The sequence below is a fragment of the Cololabis saira genome, chromosome 17 (assembly GCF_033807715.1).
Source record: "Cololabis saira isolate AMF1-May2022 chromosome 17, fColSai1.1, whole genome shotgun sequence".
NCBI lineage: Eukaryota > Metazoa > Chordata > Actinopteri > Beloniformes > Belonidae > Cololabis > Cololabis saira.
In genome coordinates this window covers 14384485-14403976 of record NC_084603.1, presented here as the reverse complement: position 1 = coordinate 14403976, position 19492 = coordinate 14384485, and the positions used below count along the sequence as shown (strand labels likewise).

Here is a 19492-nt window from a genome sequence, read left to right as displayed (position 1 = left end):
CGCAACACACCAAACACAGGATAAGAATAAATAGGATACTTTAATATACAATACAATCTCAGTACATTGTGGAAAACAATGGCAACAGTACAGAGGAAAGCCTTTAGACATCCAGATGAACGCCAGTGCCAGAAGAATGTGCTTCAACAGTGCAAATCAAATGCTTGAACATCTAGTCACATGACGACGCGTCATGGCCGGGGGTCCTAATGGAGGGGAAGAGCGGCCGCGACAAACGAGGAGCTGGATGCAAATACGACTGATGTGAAAGAGACAAGATTCTCACCCGGCAAATGCACGATTTGAATATAACTGCAATCTTTTGCATATAAAAAGCAAACGAGCGGCGACGCTTTCACTGGTTTATCAGGAATGTTGAAGATTACTGTTCCTTTTAGCTTCATACACAATAAATGTTTACTCTGCGTTAAAAATTGCTCCAGTGTTAGCAAACCTGAATGAATTAAGAAAAACTAAAACTAACCCTCTGTATTACATATTTTCATTACACCCATTACCTTTTAAAGCTTTGGCAGCAACACATACCATCAGCAGCACCCGTAACTACTGTTTTATTCAAAACAATTATAACAGAATCTAAAAGTGTCCCACATTTCACCTGCTGGTGAGCAAGCAGAGTGCAGAAAAGACAAAAATATGAAACGTATACAACTCTATCTTGGAATATTTCTCCTCAAAGCACAGTTATTTAAAAAAACAAACACTAAACAGAGGGACAAGGGGGACAAGGTTCATTATAATTTCCTATGGCGTTCTACAACAAGGTTTTATCAGAAATGTTCATCAATAATACATGAAAAATGGACTGGATAAGTGATTGAGGCAACACCTCACTGGGTGAGGTTGTTTTATTATCAACAATAATAATAGTAGTGTATGTTTAATATAATCTGAAGACGACGAGAGTTCTTGGGTGAACAAACCAGCGGCAGCAATGATGTTCTAATTAACGGCACATGACCCCCAACTAGCACACTGTTTACACCTAAGACTGGACGTGCTGGTATCTAAATGAAACGTTTCAAGACGAAGCTCGATGACAAAGTTACCCTGAACATATTTTATACAGTACACCAAATGTAACATGAAAGAATGGACTTAAAAAGGTAGATTTTGCCATAAATACCTGATATACAGAATCCCACTTAAATTCACTGTTAAGGCAAATATGCTTTCAGTTTCGGGAGTGCATAAAGCATTTCAAAAAGTGTTTTCTAATAAATGGATGGGTGCGACTGCATATATACCCAATATGTGCTACACTCCGGTCTCGGTCAAACATGCGATGTCACGGCTGGCCAAGGGTCATATTCAAACAAATCCTCATATTAAATAGTACAACAGTAGAATAGTTATTTAATTACATACAGCTGTCAGAACAACTTCAATCCCTTAGTTTTCTATCTGAAATGACACAACAGAGCATTCTTTTAAAATAAAACGCTCCAGTTTCCACCCAACCGTGAATGCAGACAGCTCTGCCCGAGAACACAAATAATACTCACTGTACATATCGACGACCGGGATACTCTTAACTAAGGGTCTAATGGGGTCGTCTCTATTACCGCATTCCATCTAAGTCACATTCGACAACACTGATATTACAAAGGATATCTACGTACGGTATGTCATCCTGCTCGCTTGTGACAGCTGTACAAATTGTAATATTCCACAAATATAACGGTCCTCTGGGTTTCCCAAAAAAGATATTTGGTTCATTTCTACAACGGTTCCAACAAATTGAGGGTTATTATGAGGTTTACATCAAAAGGTAAGCTGCATTCAGAATGACGTACGGCGTAGGATAAAGTCAGAGTTGGTCTTTCTGCATGCAGCTAATGTTAACAGTTGTTACCATCAACCACACATGCAGGCGTCATTAAATAACTTCAGTCTAAGGACAGTCACGTGGTCACCGGGAGCAAAAAATACTTTACAAATCCCTCTGGGGGTGATTTTATGGTGCATATAAAACTTACATATCTGCTTTAACTGTTATTTAATCTCGTCTGGTAAGTCATTTGTATTGAGTTCATAAGAATTGTACCTAAGGAGCGATTTAGTTCAATAATAAAGGCGTCTCTGGAGGGATTTAAGATTCTCAGATCTTATCAAAGTTTCACTGACGTATGGGAATACTTCCCCAGATATCGTAAAGGATAACCATATTCTACTTATCCGTTTAACTCAAGTGCTGCATAAAAAGGTGATCTGAGACATTTATACCAAAAGAAAAGAAAATGGTGTCAGTATTATTGCAAATTCTACTGGGAGGCACAACTGATTATTAAAAGATATCTTCAGTGTGTTGAGGCCGCACGGCAAAGAACGACGACAAAGTAACGAGCAATGTGGTGAAAGGAAGAAGAATCAATAATCATGTGCGTGTAAACGTAGGCGGATGCTGGGATTGGGGGTTTATTTCTCGATTCTGTGAAAGAGTTAAAGGGGGCCGGTGTAAATAAAGGGCAAATTCAGTGGAACGTTTCTCGGCCAAACAGTGATGTTTTTGCAAGCGTTTGCTACTGCTACCGTAAGGGTTTTCTACGGTGGCCGAGACCCGCCATTGCTGAAAATAAAAGTAACGCTGCATACAGAAAAACGCAGCTGAAAATAAAAATAAACGCTGCAAATATAAAGAAACCCCGCTGCAAATAAAAAAAAAAACCGACGCAAATAAAAAAGCCACAACGGAAGTGAATTACCGGGGACTATTTTTGCTGATGCACCGGTGTTTTTTACGTGAGAGGAGAAGTCCCTGACCACCACACACAGCTTCAACTTCACATTCATCCAAATAACTATTGTTTCCCACGCTTTAAATTATTCTTGGCATTATTATTAATGATAAAAACAACAACACCGGTGTCCTCTCGCATAAAAACACTGGTGCATCGGCAAAAACAGTCCCCGGTAACTCACTTCCGTTGTGGCTTTTTTATTTGCGTTGTTTTTTATTTATATATTTTCAGCGTTTCTTTTATTTTCAGCTGCGTTTCTATTTGTTTGCAGCGTTTTATTTTATTTGCAGCAGCGTTTGTTTCTGTTTGCAGCGTTACTTTTATTTTCAGCAGTGGCGGGTCTCGGCCACCGTAGTTTTCTGAATGACCTGCTACGAGTAAAGGACTAGATCTGGATGATCCGGGTCTGGCACTGTGTAAACATTGCCTTCAGCTCGTTCTCTTGGGCCTCGTTGACGGTCTCCGGCTCGGGGCTTTTCTGCACCTTTGCGACGGCGTAGTTGATGCCCTGGGTGAGTCCGGCCTGGGTCAGGTTGGCCACCTGGACCATGGAACTCTTGATCTTGGCGAAGGGCGACACCACGCGGCTGCCGTTGCTGTCGGCCGGCGACGGCCCCAGACTTCCCTCCATCTGTGAGCACAGGCTTCCCCGGGAACCCCCGGAGATGGCGGAGCTGGGTTTCTGGATGGAGAGCAGGTTGGAACCGGAGGTAGAGTTTTGAACGTCCAGCTGGGACGGCCTGGGGAGCTGCGGCTCCTCGTCCTGGTCCTGCGGCTCGGAGCTCCGCTGCTTGTCCGAGTCTGCTGCCGTCTTGTTTTGCACAGGGTTGAGTGGAAGGGCGTTGGGCGGCGGCTGCTCTCCAAACACCTCCACGGGTTTGGTCTGGGCGTCGTGCACGAACTGGTGGCAGTAGGCGTCGATTGGAGTGCCAAAGTCAATGAGAATGGCTTCTTCAGCCACCGACGCAGCCCCGGGGGACTTGTCATCGCTGATTTCAGAGAGGTTTTCTTGCTTTCCGTCACAGCCGGTCACCCGACCGACAGATGGGATATTGAGCTCCACACTGCCGATGGACTGGGAGCGGCTGCCCAGTCGGGGATTTGATGCTACGATGCCGCAGCTGGGCAGCACATAGTCCACTTTTTCCAGGGAGCCAGAGCACGGGGGGTGCTCCGGGTCTGAATTGTACGAGTCCGAGTCTGAAGAGTTGTCGTAATGCTCGTCAGCGAGGTCCTTAAGGTTTCCTGTGACGGCGTCGGACGTCTCCAAGCTGCTGTCGGACTTCCACAGGTTGACGTGCATATTTGGTTTGAGGAAATTTACAGCCACGTCGGGCTTGGAGAAGCTGCCCAGCTTACCGAGAGGCTTGAAGGGGCCGATGTTTACGTTAGTCTTGGTCTGTTTCACCTTCTGGTTGAGGGAGGAGAATTTGTTGAGGAGGAAACTTTTGCCCTGCGCCAGGCCGGACCCGCCCGGGACTTGGTCGGCAGGTTTATTCTGGATCATGATGTCTTCGTGAGGTCTGCTCTGCCGCCTGGAACGCAAATGGGTCAATGACGAATAATGATTTTCAACAGGTCCATTTTAAAATAATAAAAAAAAAGAATATCTATTGCAGTAGTTCAAACATTAAGAATGTTGTGTACACATAAATTCATATAAACATTTTAAATTAAGTGATTTCAGAGTTTTTTGTCTAGATCAGGGGTCGGCAACCCGCGGCTCTAGAGCCGCATGCGGCTCTTTAGCGCTGCCCTAGTGGCTCCTGGAGCTTTTTCAAAAATGTTTGACCTTTTTTTTCCCTCTTCTTCCTTTTTTTAAATCTTTTTTTCCTTCTTTTCTTTCTTTCTTTCTCGAAATTTTGACTTCTTTCTCGACATTTCAACTTTTTTCTCGACATTTCGACTTTTTTCTCGAGATTGTACTTCAACATTAATCTCAAAATTTCGACTTTTTTCTCGACATTTCGACTTTTTTCTCAACATTTTGACTTTTTTCTCGAGATTGTACTTCAACATTAATCTCAACATTTCGACTTTTTTCTCAACAGTTCGACTTTTTACTCGAAATTTCAACTTTTTTCTCGAGATTGTACTTTGACATTTCGACTTTTTTCTTGACATATCGACTTTTTTCTCAAAATTTTGACTTTTTTCTCAACATTTCGACTTTTTTCTCGACATTTCCACTTTTTTCTCGAGATCAACAATCTCAACATTTCGACTTTTTTCTCAACTATTCGACTTTTTTCTCAACATTTTGAGTTTTTTCTCGACATTTCGCCTTTCACCGTTTGCCTTCATTCTAAGGCTTATACAAGACTTTTAATTTTTTGCGGCTCCAGACATATTTGTTTTTTGTGTTTTTGGTCCAATATGGCTCTTTCAACATTTTGGGTTGCCGACCCCTGGTCTAGATGAATTAGCACTAGCCTTAAAAAAGGTCATGTGGTGCAACCATGATTCATATTAAAATAAATCAATTTTTCAGTTTTCAGTATTTAAAAAAATTGTTTTTTTAATGGTCGCGCCACATGATATTTCATAAAATGGACATCAGTCAAACTTTGTTTGTATATTATGATGGAAATATAAATACAAATGTGTTGCCATCTTACACAGGACTACAAGACATTTCAGAAATCATGCCAGATCGCGCAGAAGATTGATTTAAAAACATTTAGAGTGATTTCAAAAAATGTTTTCAAAACAAGAGTCATGGTCGGACGGCCGCACCACATGACATTTTGATGCTTAAAACAACAACAAAATCCCAAATAACCATTTAATATAAAAAAAATATCCATTTAAACCTTTTTTGAATTGAAAAAAAATCTGTAAATATAGGCATCACGTCATTGACCCAAATACAGACCACTCACGTATAGGAGCCACATCTGACAGACTGAGATGACGACTATTTATCTTAGTAACACAAATGAATACTCACCTATCCAGCTTCTTCTCAACCACAACCAGATCTTGCCCTGTGGCTTGTTTAGTGATGCGAAGCATCTCAGCTATGCACTGCAATGTGTCTGAAATACGTCATTAAATATGATTTAATGATAAACCTGCACAACTTCTCATTTAAAAACAACAAAAATGACTTTTCTTCTTTAACTCTTGTGCTGTCTTTGGGTCAAAATGACCCAATTCTTCTATCCTTCTTTCCTCCTGCCATGCTCTCTCCTTCCTTCTTCCTTTCCTCTTTTCCTCCTTCTTTTCCTCCTTTACTCCTTTTTCTTCCTACCTCCCTTCTGTCATTCGTTCCTTTATTACCTTCTTTGCTTTTCCTTCCTTCTTTCCTTATTTTATCCATTCCTTCCTTCTTCCCTCCCTTCTTTCCTTTCTTTCTCCATTCATTCCTTCTTCCCTCCCTTCCATCTTTTCTCCCTTCCTCCCTCCTTTCTCCTTTCTTCCTTCTTTCCATCTTTTCTCCCTTCCTTACTCCCTTTCCTACTTCCTTCCTTCTTTTCTCATTTCTTCCTTACTTCCTTCTTTCCTTCATTCCATCTTTTCTCCCTTCCTTACTCCCTTTCCTACTTCCTTCCTTCTTTTCTCATTTCTTCCTTCTTTCCTTCCTTCCATCTTTTCTCCCTTCCTCCCTTGCATCTTTTCTCCCTTCCTTCCTTCCATCTTTTCTCCATTCCTTACTCCCTTTCCTACTTCCTTTCTTCTTTTCTCATTTCTTCCTTACTTCTTTTCTCCTTTCTTCCTTCTTTCCATCTTTTCTCCCTTCCTTACTCCCTTTCCTACTTCCTTCCTTCTTTTCTCATTTCTTCCTTACTTCCTTCTTTCCTTCATTCCATCTTTTCTCCCTTCCTTACTCCCTTTCCTACTTCCTTCCTTCTTTTCTCATTTCTTCCTTCTTTCCTTCCTTCCATCTTTTCTCCCTTCCTCCCTTGCATCTTTTCTCCCTTCCTTCCTTCCATCTTTTCTCCCTTCCTTACTCCCTTCCTTTCTTCTTTTCTCCTTTCTTCCTTCTTTCCTTCCATCTTTTCTCCCTTCCTTCCATCTTTTCTCCCTTCCTTACTCCCTTTCCTCCTTCCTTCCTTTCTCCTTTCTTCCTTACTTTCCTTCTTTTCTCCCTTCACACTCCCTTGACCCAAAGACAGCACAAGGGTTAAAGAATGACATCATACCTTTCCCATCATCCTCAGAGTTCCGTGTTGCTGCTCTCAGCGTGTGGAAGTATCCACTCGTGTCTTCGTTCCTGAAGTGCAAACGCATACAGCAGAACTTCGGTTTCCCGAATAGAGTAGGCTCCGGACCTGCACAAGAATACACGACTTATAACACTCATTTTTTAATGACTTGCTTTCCTCGGATGAATCATGACTGGTGAGGATGTTGCAGAGAAGATTTGGAGAAACTGTGGTTACACTTCAGGGAAGTGTTGGGTGACTCAGCGACGGCTTTAGCACTTCTCCTTCCAAGAAAAACCTACCAATTTCAATCTTCTCCAAGCCCTCCAAGTTAAGGCGTTGGTATTGGTTAACTTTGTCTGCCTCCTCGTCATAGCTAAAATGAAAAAGAAAGAAATTAAATAAATGAATCCGTACAAACCATTTCTAATGGAAACTTTTTCCTGAACGAAAGTCTTGACTTACTAAGCGATGTAGTAGGCTTTGTCTGACAGGAGCAGCAACACATCCACGTCTTTGTTTGTTGCATCAATGAGGCTGGGGAGAAAATTGGGGAATGCTTAAAGGAAAAGAGGACTAGGAAAGTACCAAATGTGCTCATCATCTATATTCTTGATTAGGGCTGGGGATCGATTCAAATGTCAAGAATCGATTCGATTCCGATTCTCTTTTTTTTTTTGTGATCAAATTTTTTTATTTTCGATTCCGATTCTTAAGATACAAAATCGATTATCAAGATTTGATTTGATCCGATTTGTTTCGATTCCAATATTGATTTGGGTTAGTGTTATTAAAACTGTTTTTTGAGCTGTTGCATGAATTATATGACAGTAGTTATGCAACATATTAATACTAGTATTATAGTATTGCAGCTAATGATGCTGTAAGGACCAATCAGCTCCCAGAATGCTGATAGAACTGCTTTCAGAAACATTATGTTGCAGAATTACCAAACAGATCCAGGGAGGAAACAGACGGATGAAATCGGTTTTATTTTTTCCCACATTCCGTTTTTATTTGTTTCATGTTCGGTCTATTTTGGTTCTTAATTTTTGAGAATTTGGTTTTTAGCATTTTTTGCAAATGTAACCCCAAGACAGTATATAAAGTAATGAAATATAGACAATTTATGCAATTATAACCTAACACTTTAATGTTTTCATACCTTTAAACATATTTAAAGGCAAAAACATGGCACCAGTTATTCTCGTGTCCAACAAAACATTCCTTTTTCGGGGATAAACAAAAAAATAACCAAAAGTTGTAATGTAATGATGAAAAAAAATAATACATAAATAAATAAAAAAAAAAAAAAAAAAAAGAATTAAAAAAAAAATCCATCTTTAGACACATGAATCAATTTTTAAGAATTAATATGAGAATCGAATCAGAATTGGAAAATCGATTTTTTTCAACACAGGCCTATTCTTGATTATATTAAACTGATACATTATCAGCACTACAAGAGCCCACTGACCTCATGTCACAGTTGATCAGGGCCCAACCGCCGTGAAACTTCTCATCATCTAGCAGCAGAAGCTGCATGTACGTCTGCAACAGGAGGCTGACTTGCTCCTGCGCTCCTCTCTGGCTCTCTTCCTCTTTCTCCTCATGCTCCTTCTCCTTACTGAAGATGGAGTAGAGGTCCTCGGTCACCGGCAGCCCCATCATTAGATCTGCAGGGAAACAGATCGGTCGGCTCAGAAGTGTTGAGGACAGATTTTCATTGGAGCTGCAGCACAGATCCACATAAAACCAGCCAAATCTGTCCATCTTTCCATACCGATAACTGCTTGTCTGTAGGCATCTCTAAAACGGTTCAGATAGTAACGGTTGGCAGAGTTTACGCCATCTTTCATCACACCAGCCAGTTTTCTCTCTCCCGTCCTGGTGAAGTCTCCCTAAAACACAAAGTTTTTGTTAAATAACCCCTTTATATGAACTCTCAGCTTGTGTTCTTGCAGAAGCACAAGCTGTTCCTGAAAACAACAGTGACATCACCTCCTCGCGTCAGTCAGTCTACTTAACTCGTTAGCAATGGCTTACAAAGCAGCACACGTATTTAGTTGGAGCCATTTATCTATGGCCCGTCTTTGATTCCTATTAACACCTCAGGGAAACATTTAGCTCTTTAGGTATGAAATGCTCCTCTCTGTACACTACGAAATGGATGGTATGTCTGCAATTTGGTGCTAAACAAGAAATCTACGGTAGCAGTGGTGAGTGTACCCGGACTGCAAAACCGTGCACCACACAGTAAGGAATGAGTATAAAAGGTCAGTAACAATTAGGTATACTTGTTTGTTGGAGCTTAAGTACCACTCGTTTCAGAAAACCTGTTTGTTTCAGTAAACTCTGGTCTGATCGTGTGTTCGGACGGTGATTGTACCTTAAGTGCTGCTGTGCCCGCGTACTGTCTGCTGATGGTGTCACCATTGTTGGCCCACATGACCTGATAAATCCTGTAGCACTTGAGAGGCAGAGGCTGCTCTGGAGGCATCACGCCTAATTTCTTCAGCTGCAGGGAGAGACGGGCATCATGCATTCAAAAAAACATTCATCAGTGATAAATATATAAATAAATAATGCATCTCTAATGGTGTTTTTATAATATAACATTTAAAATATGACAATTTATTTTTTAATACTGTTAATCTTTATTATCCTTTTTTTTTTACAATTTTTTCTTTATTTGGAACGGACAAGTTCAGGACTGTCTCAGAAAATTAGAATATTGTGATAAAGTTCATTATTTTCTGTAATGCAATTTAAAAAAACAAAAATGTCATACATTCTGGATTCATTACAAATCAACTGAAATATTGCAAGCCTTTTATTATTTTAATATTGCTGATTATGGCTTACAGTTTAAGATTAAGATTCCCAGAATATTCTAATTTTTTGAGATAGGATATTTGAGTTTTCTTAAGCTGTAAACCATGATCAGCAATATTAAAATAATAAAAGGCTTGCAATATTTCAGTTGATTTGTAATGAATCCAGAATGTATGACATTTTTGCATTACAGAAAATAAAAGGACTTTATCACAATATTCTAATTTTCTGAGACAGTCCTGTAGATAAAACGGTACAGCAATATTCAAGTAAATGAAAATGAATGTCCTTCCAGTTTTGTTTGTTTAAGTCCTGAAAATGTACATGACTAGACATTAAGGTATGCTGGTCCAAGAGTAGTATAGTCATAGTTCACGGGTTTGTCCTCCTTTGACCTTTAAAGAGTCCAGTTTCACAGAAAACTAAAGTTTCACAGCTCTTTATGATCCTTAAAGAATGGACCGCTGAAGTGATAGTGAGTTTGATAGGTAATATTAATCTAGAAAAGACCACCTATAAAGCCTCACCTGATGTTCCATCACCGCCCGGGCCAGAGCAGCCTGGACCACGTTGGTCCGGTCCAGACAGTCCATGCAGTTGACCCTGAAGAAACCCTCCTGCTGGCAGATCACTCCTGCTTGATCCACCCTGACACAGGGACATCCATTCACAATTCAATACTCATGGAAATCAGACTTTTACACAAATGATAATGAGAAATACCTTATTTATCTACCTTAGCATGTTTTACTGCTTCTATTATGAGGATTTCTCCAAAAACAAACCGCAATACAGACATGACACTTACCAGGCCCACTTCAGGTCCGTGACGATATCAGAAATCGCATCCGTCAGTACTTGCACGTTCTCAAACTTCATACCACGGCTTATCAACAGGATATAAGAGGCACAAAGTGGAAGTTAGAGCTCTGTGCTATAAATTTACATGCATTCATGTCTGCTGAGATCAGCGTGTTTCTTACCAGTGCTCGTGGAAGTCAAATGACACGTAGGTGAGGTTTGGGTTGTTGTATAGAAGGACCTGCTTCAGAAATGCATCGCCAATTATTTTCTCCCGTCCACTTTGATCGACTAAGTTAATGATGACCTGAAAAGACAACAAGTGCCGTCAGGTATGTTTGTGTAAAACATCTAGATCCCTCCAGCTTGTTCTGCCAATAGCCCACTGAATTGCTAAATATTGATGACTACATACTTGGGTCAACTCAACATTTACATAACAAACAACAATTATAAAACAACTGAAGGAACTTTAAATATAATCTTGTGATTATGCAACAAGATTAAATTTTAATTTCACACCCCAGAAAGTACAATAAAACCCAGCAAGACAGGAAAGCCAGCAAGAAAAATGAAAGTGCATGAAACCACAGATGGCAGAGTAAGCACAGTGTTGGCATATACAAATGTATTCCTGTCACGAGGGGGGAACGCTAACCACAGACCCGTGTACCCATGCACATGCTCGAAGCAAACCCACCTGCTTCTTGTAAAGTTTAAGCTGTTCCTCAAAGTGAGTAGCAAAATAAGGCATAGTCTCCTTCTCTCCTGCAAATACAGAACAATATGCAAGTCAATATTTTAGAAATGAATGACTTTTTTTTTTAAAGACATTCAGATATCTGCAGAGAGGGTTTACATGAACGAAGACAAAAGTGGAATAATGCATCTCAGGAGGCTCCACTGACTAAGAAGGAAACTATACAGGACTGTCTCAGAAAATTAGAATATTGTGATTTTCTGTAATGCAATTACAAAAACAAATATGTCATACATTCTGGATTCATTACAAATCAACTGAAATATTGCAAGCCTTTTATTATTTTAATATTGCTGATCATGGCTTACAGCTTAAGAAAACTCAAATATCCTATCTCAAAAAATTAGAATATTCTTGGAATCTTAATCTTAAACTGTAAACCATAATCAGCAATATTAAAATAAAAGGCTTGCAATATTTCAGTTGATTTGTAATGAATCCAGAATGTATGACATTTTTGTTTTTTTAAATTGCATTACAGAAAATAAAGAACTTTATCACAATATTCTAATTTTCTGAGACAGTCCTGTAGTTCATCCAAAATGTGTTCTACAGCTCATAGACTGTAGCTTAAATGCACTATCTAGTTGCCTTAAATATGAAGATGACCTTGGTACTCAATGGTCTATTTAAAAAGGCACTTAACAAAAGAACGGCTCTGCGCAGCGTATTTGAACAACACGGCCAGAGAAACCCTCTCTGCACCCTCTTATTTATGGAAGATAAAATAATATGACTGACCTTTCTCCAAGCGTGGCCTGGGGTTGTAGCGATACCCGGCCTGACTCCAGAACACGGGCACGGAGCCACGAGTCTGCACAAAGGACAGAGTGTGGCTGTGCACGTGAATCAACTGCTCTGTCTCCACATAGTTGGCCACATGTCCGTCTGTATCCACGCCTCTTCGCTTGTACCGCATCCCTTTGAAGAAAAATAATGCATTAGTACATTTCTCCTTATCAATAGATCATTGTTCACCTCAGGTTTTAATACATTATTTACCGTATTTTCTGGACTATAAGCTGCACCTGCATATAAGCCGCATCCGCTCTATTTTTAAAAAAAACTATAAAAAAAAGATATACAAGCTGCACCTGCATACAAGCCGCATCCGCTCTATTTAAAAAAAAAAAAAAAAAAAGATATGCAAGCCGCAGATATTTATGTTGTTAGATTAGATATTTACTACATGTACAGAAGGAATTTGAACTGTAAATGATGTACATGTTTGTACCTAAATAGATCCTTTCCTAACAGTGTCTTTTAACACGGCAGCAACTTTGCTGATTAAAACGGGACAGAACAAAGAGAAAATGTATCTATTTATCTGTTTGAAATCTGCTTCTACCTACTTTTATCTGCTAAAGAAGAAGTAGTGTATTCTTCTTTGCATTTATTTTGTCTTAGTTTTGATTCTAAATCCATAGAATAGCCACATCTTTGTATAAGCCGCATGGTTTAAAACCTATGAAAAAAGTCCAGAAAATACGGTAATTGTTTTTCTAAATGTCTATAGCTAAAATCTGTCCGAGTTTGTTTGACTTCTATCAGAGTTTAGGGATGACTTGTGGTTATACCTGCGCGGTGACGGCTGCGTCTGGAGATCAGGGCCACGGTGAAGCGAGGGTGGATGTCGTCGACACAGGTGACGTCCTTCGGTGGAGTCTCTGGGCTGCTCCGTTCCTCATCCGACGTGTCATTGTAGTTCACCACCAGTTCCTCCACCTGTACGAAGCCCTGGATGATCGGTGTCACCCAGAAGTCCGCTTCTGGGACCTGGACAGTTCAACAGGGCAAGACAAGGACATTAAAATGCTGCTTGTCAGGTTGGTAAGAAACTGCTTTGCATTGACAAAGTACCTGAACAAGATAAAGTTTTATAGCTCTGAACCGTTAACGCCTTGTTTCAGTGATTATTTTCATATTAAGTGATAAAGTCCTACAATTATCAGACAGGACAACTGCACCACTAAAGCCACATGGTCAATAACACTTTATGGGCACAATGAAAAATGATTACCTGAAGGTCGATAAGATCTTGGATCATGTATTTGTTCCAGAAGAAGCGATCATCCACCTTTTAAAAAGGACAAATCATGTAAATGAGGACTTTTTGCAAGACACTTAGAATAAAAGCTCCACAGTGGGATTTTGCTCCCAACCTGCTTCCATAGGGGTAGGTTTGACTTCTCCAACTCTCCCTGGCGCTGCACAGTGTTTGTCAAGTCGTAGGTCAAGCTGTAGTAGAAAGAGTCCGAGTCCATGAAGATCTTGTACAGCTCGTCCAGCAGCCGTCTTTCCAGACGCTCCTTCTCTTTGTTTTCCTTCACCTGGAAAGCAGGGGAATACTACATTGGACAGGTGGGCAGAAAACAGCAGTAAGTTGGAGAAGCAATGAAGGAAAACGCCACTAGAACCTCACAAGATTTTAGAAATGTGAAAGACAGGAAAAATAGTGCTTTGGTTTGAAAAAGACAGAACATGCACAGCAAAACACTACCTTTTTCTTGATGGGCACAGCCACGTTAGATTTGATCTGACTCAACGTTTTCATCAACTTCGACTCGTCTGGGGACTGGGCCAATTTCTCCGATTTGTCAATTCCAAAATGATGTTTCTTGCAAAGCTGGAACAGAAAAACCTCTATCAAACTTATGCAACTGCATGAAGCCCACGATTGTGGTGATATTTAGGCCATTAAAAAAATAATAATACTTTTATAGCCGGAGTAAGAGCAAGCTTGGTAACATGTCTCTCCATAAACAGCCAACTAAAAGGTTTACCTTTCTCACTACAGCAAACTATATTGTGCTAATTTAAACTAACATCTACGTTGATCTGTAGGATTTCTAGGTGTAAAAAGGGGCCAGTGGTCAACACAACACAAGACATCCTACAGGGTGAGGTCTAAAAGCTTATCCACTAACAATCAATCTCTTCCGTTATTACTCACTTGAAAATAATGGGTCTCACCCTCCATGAAGCTCCCCTGAAAAAACTAAAATCTTAGCAATATTCAGCTTCTTTTGTCATTTACTGCTAGGATTTTACAAATGTTTTATTTTTATCAGAGTAAGGAAAAACAACATCCACAACTCATTTTCCACCACTTTCAGTCAATCTTCACAGATGAGTCACTCACTGACTTATACAAGAGTTTTTTTTTCTCCAACTACAGGGTTTGCTTTTTTGAAATAAAAAAATAATTTAGGATTTACACACATACTACTGAATGGTTTTCAAGTTAGACTGAATATAACAGTTAAACCAGAGATTGATGAAATTGTTATCATGTATGCATACCTCCAGCTCGAGTTCCTGAGGCTCTTCTTCAGACAGTGGAATGACAGCTATCTTGGTAATCTTGTAAACTTTGTGGTTGCCTGGTAAAATACCAACCAGTGCTTTCTGGCGGATTAATACGAGGCCGAGTGGAAGGTCTGCCAAGGGGAGAGAGAAGATGGGGAGATGCGTCACTGAGGTCCTCACGATCTAAAAGGCGTAAAGAAAGCGGCTGCACAGCAGTGACTGACTGCAGATTTCATTAATAAGGCACTATAAACCATCCTGTAAAAGGATATTTATACTATGTTAATCTGTCTGATATCCTAGGATAATGTAATGGTCCTTTTCTTGCGAAAAGCATAATTTCGAATGTCCATTTGAAAAAGCCACTTATCAATTGAATCATCTTCATTAGCTGCTTACTCCTCTTCATAAGCACACACACTTCAAAGTCCATTTACACATTTTTTTCAAACTTGTACTTGTTAAAAGGAAACATACAAAGTACTAAATGATTTGGTAATACTGGCATGAATGTGTGTTTTTTGCACAAGTCACAAACAGCTGAGGGTATAATGTTCAAATGCTTTTTTATGATTGTGTGTGTTTGTTTCATTATCCACTTACCTGTGTGAAGCTGTATCTTTCCAATGACACCTTCCACTAAACCCAAACACACCGGGTTCCAGGCTAACAAAAGATCTGTGGCTGAAACAAATACATGGAAATGAACATCAGAGAGGTGTTTTGAAATGTGATCCAGGATAACAAAGGGTTACTGGGAGCTGAGGCTGTTTCATAAAAGCTTGGAGCACGTGTGTCTTCTCAGGCAAAAATAGCCAAATAGTCCAATTATAGTCGTGGCTGGTTGATTTGTACGTGCATAAAGTGTTCAAATTCACAGAAAAGTATGTGCAAGTCTCAGTGATAAAAAGACTTGGTCTAAAAACTGCAACTCAGGGTTTTAAAAAATACGACAACATAGATAAAGAGATCCCACTAAATCTGTGCCAATGTTGTAGGTCTGTTGTTTTTCAAGAATATTAGATGAAATAAAGAGTTATTGGACCTAAATAAACTTGAAAGGAAAGTGTAATTAGATTTGTTTTAAATACTTTTCTATGTTATTTTCATAGTATAATGCAGTTATGTCAAGTCTTGCAGGGAAAACAGAAAACTGGAATGTTCAGCATTAGTCACGGATTAAACCTTACAGTGTGAGGAAACTGGAAAATATGAAAGTCATGGCCAAGGGTGGAGAACATCAACTGAGGTGACCCTCAGACAATGACTCTTCCTGTTCCACAGGCCCAAGAATTGCATGTGGAGAGGAACAGGTCCTGGGGGCCCACGGGAAAACTCTCACAGAAAAAGGAGCAAGACTAATACTGGAACTTTATCCAGAACGTGAAATACCTCACTACCTGCTCCAGTGTGGAGTGGAAACACATGGAGAAGTGGAAACCCTTTTTCCAATTAAATAATGAAACAGCAGTGCAACTAAAACCCTGTTCAGGATGGCTGCACAGCCGCACACTTTCATCTGACTGAAGATGGCATTCACAGCCTGGCGGTGCTTTAATGAAACGTTTCTTTTACCTCAGCAGTCATTCATCTACAAATGAGAGTATGCAACTCCCATAGTGCATGATATCAACAGAGCTGATTATCGGGAACCAACATGATCATATTGTATGAGTGTTTGTGTAAGTGTCTGAACTTAAATAAGATAATAGCAGTATACTGAATCTTTTCAATATACAAAAAGTATATGAAATGTTTTTCTTTTAATTGATTTACTGCTCCGTATCGGTATATGTAGGAGCTGACAGAAATTGATTATAAACGGGTAGGCGTAATAAACTAACCTTCAGTCTACACCTTTTCGGTCTCGTTTTGTTTATATATTTTTGTCTAATGCAATATGTTTTCTTTTGTATTTCAATTCTTATTTTGGAAATGACCGAAATAAACAAACAAACATATCCAGCACTTTCGGCAACACAACTGAGACATAATGTCATGGAGCTGCAGCTCCACATTCATCAATAACACTTAATCAGCTGGTACTGGCAGCTGGAATGTGTTATTATTCACTGTCAAACATTCCTGTGATGAGTCTATTAATGGAAGAAGTGGAAAGTCTTATTTAACCGGCAGATTGTAATGTGAGAAGCTACGAAGGAGCTGCTTGGGGAGTTGGCACAATCGAAATGAAATCTAGAGAGCTGGGTGATTGCACTGCTTAGGAGTGGCACATCCAGCAACTGCTACCTGTCAGTTTTCATCTTTTTTTTTTTTTTTTTTTTCTAACATTCTTTTTATTATGCATTTTTAAAATTATACATGTCCAGTGCAGTATATATACAAATAATTTGAAATATGTAACATATCCAGAATACATACACAGCAATGATTCCTAAGGTCCTCAGTGAATCCAACATTTCAGTTCCCAGGTACTCCAACACTTTGCCAAATTTTGCTGTAAAAAGACACCTCTGACCACTAATTACAAATCTCAGTCTTTCTTTCCATTTATTTATTTATTTATTTAACCAGGTAAGTGAATTGAGAACAGTTTCAATTCAATTTCCAGAGAAATATAGCCCTTCATTCTTTCTTCTCCCACCCACTTAGTCATAATAGCCTTTCGGCCCAACATAAGCAACAACTGTAAAGGGTTTTTATGCCGTCTTAATGATTCAGGGAGTTTCATCATTTTTTATGGGATGAAATCACCTGTGTGACGTTTTCAACCCAGGTGAGTTAAGAGTGAATCAGAATCAGCTTTATTGGCCAAGTCGGGTCAAACAAGACAGGGAATTTGACTCGGTTATTTTTACTCACTGTACAGTAAATAGACAGCTCTTATTAAAATATATACATTTTTTTCTTTTTTAAAGTGAAAGGTGCAGCAGTATGAGGTAGACATGGTTATTGAAGGTGCATTGTTACAGCATATGATTGTGGTTATCATTATTATTATTAATATTAGAGTGATATTCATCTACAAATTCAAAAGCAAATACAAAGAAATTATTTTTGCCAAATACAGGGAAGAGGAGACGTGAGGTCGTGATTGTGTGGGAATTCAGCACAATGTATGTATATAAAATGGTATATATAATAATTATTATATTGTTTATGGTAAGATGTGTGTGTATATACAGGACTGTCTCAGAAAATTAGAATATTGTGATAAAGTTCTTTATTTTTTTGTAATGCAATTAAAAAAACAAAATTGTCATACATTCTGGATTCATTACAAATCAACTGAAATATTGCAAGCCTTTTATTATTTTAATATTGCTGATTATGGTTTACAGTTTAAGATTAAGATTCCCAGAATATTCAAATTTTTTGAGATAGGATATTTGAGTTTTCTTAAGCTGTAAGCCATGATCAGCAATATTAAATGACATTTTTGTAATTGCATTACAGAAAATCACAATATTCTAATTTTCTGAGACAGTCCTGTGTATATATGTATATATATATATATATATATATATATATATATATATATATATATATATATATATATATATATGTGTGTGTGTGTGTGTGTGTGTGTGTGTGTGTGTGTGTGTATTATTTACAATTGCTCTGGTAATAACAGGTATATTTTTTGATAAAGTATAGCTTGCTGTTTTATTTTTTTCTTATTTTTATTTTCAAGCAAAATTTGAAATAGAAACAAGAGGTAGGACCAAATAAGTCCTCCTTTTCGGGCATGAAAGTCTATTTCCCTTTGATTTTGTTTAATCACTATTTATTTGTATTCTTTTTTGTTTTGTATGCTCGAAATAAAGATTTCAATCAATTCAATCAAATATTTTAAACTAACCCAGCAACATAATAATAACAGCTCCAGATGTCTAAACCAGTAGATCTGTTGTGATAAATGAGACATTAATATCAAACATCCTACCAGGTCTGACAGTCAGGCTCCCGTCTCTCCGGCTGCACCACAGGGCACGGTCTCCACTCTGGAGAATATACTCGTCTTTTGCTTGAAACAGCTCCATTTTGCTCCTTTTGTTTTACGTTACAGAAAACTATTTCCCACCAGGTTTACCTGTCACCTAGCCTAGCCGCGTTAGCCCGGGGAGCTAACGACCACCTGACAACAGCAGCAGCAGCAGCAGCGGCTGTAAAAACGTGTCGGGTTTATAGTCTCCACTTCCACGCATATTGATAATTAAAAGCCATTTTTAAGAGGAGCGTCCACCTCCCACCGTCATGCCGACCGGACGGAGTAAAGGCGGAAAAAGCGGAGCGGTGAAGCGGCAGCGAGCCGCGCACGAAGACGTCACTGACGCTTCCTGCTCCAAACAACACCACGTGACCTGACGTCATCGCCGATTCGCGCAGGTACGGTGTTCTGCCAATTTCTGCTACCTGCCGAAAAAATGCTACTTTGTGGTTCTGCGCATGCGCACAGTCGATTTTCGAAGTTTGATTGCCACTGTTCTGCCAATTTCTGCTGCTTTGCCAAAAAATGCTCCCTAATGGTTTCCTACTTTTGTAGAGCTACAATTTTACTGTGTTTTACTCATGGATGTATTATAGAAACTGGATCGGAGACTAAAAATGGCCGCCCATTCATTTCAATGCATTCTGCTCAGCCAGCGCATAAGCCGAAAAAATCTCTGACTTCCGGGTTTACTTCCGCATACAGCGGCCCATAGAGCATGCGCAGTTGAGTCACCTCCCATGATGCTCTGGGGCCTCCCATCATGCCCCGGGGGAATGCCGCGAATATTAATATAATATGTATTAATATAATACATAAATTAATGTATATTATTACATGTATAGCATTACATATATTATGAATGTATTAATATAATATAATTACATAATATATATTAATATAAACATCCGTGGAATGCACGGAC

The 19492-nt window shown here is 39.2% G+C and overlaps 1 protein-coding gene across 4 annotated transcripts; it reads right to left on the bottom strand.

Annotated features, from left to right (window-relative positions):
* Positions 1-21: 21 nt before the first annotated feature.
* Positions 22-18916, bottom strand: inpp5f (inositol polyphosphate-5-phosphatase F). 4 transcript variants are annotated; one of them, XM_061745775.1, is made up of 21 exons: positions 18523-18916; positions 15219-15299; positions 14610-14746; positions 14260-14295; positions 13807-13932; positions 13469-13654; positions 13327-13383; positions 12884-13082; positions 12048-12227; positions 11247-11314; positions 10729-10853; positions 10554-10631; positions 10273-10393; positions 9300-9428; positions 8694-8811; positions 8388-8586; positions 7376-7447; positions 7213-7286; positions 6908-7036; positions 5713-5800; positions 22-4297 (listed from the first exon to the last, which is right to left on the bottom strand). In XM_061745775.1, the coding sequence occupies exons 1-21, from the start codon at positions 18617-18619 to the stop codon at positions 3148-3150; spliced, it is 3450 nt and encodes a 1149-aa protein (XP_061601759.1). In that variant the 5' UTR covers positions 18620-18916; the 3' UTR covers positions 22-3147. The 4 variants fall into 4 exon arrangements, with proteins under 4 accessions (XP_061601759.1, XP_061601760.1, XP_061601761.1 ...); XM_061745776.1 differs by having other exon boundaries at positions 13469-13636; XM_061745777.1 differs by lacking the exon at positions 14260-14295.
* Positions 18917-19492: the final 576 nt, after the last annotated feature.

Excerpts from the sequence above, each read along its gene's own strand:
- inpp5f (XM_061745775.1), bottom strand. The coding sequence starts at position 18,619 with ATGGAGCTGTTTCAAGCAAAAGACGAGTATATTCTCCAGAGTGGAGAC. Across the intron at positions 13,384-13,468 it reads ACCTACCCCTATGGAAGCAG|GTGGATGATCGCTTCTTCTG; the intron begins GTTGGGAGCAAA and ends CCTTTTTAAAAG. Across the intron at positions 5,801-6,907 it reads CTCTGAGGATGATGGGAAAG|ACACATTGCAGTGCATAGCT; the intron begins GTATGATGTCAT and ends GACGTATTTCAG.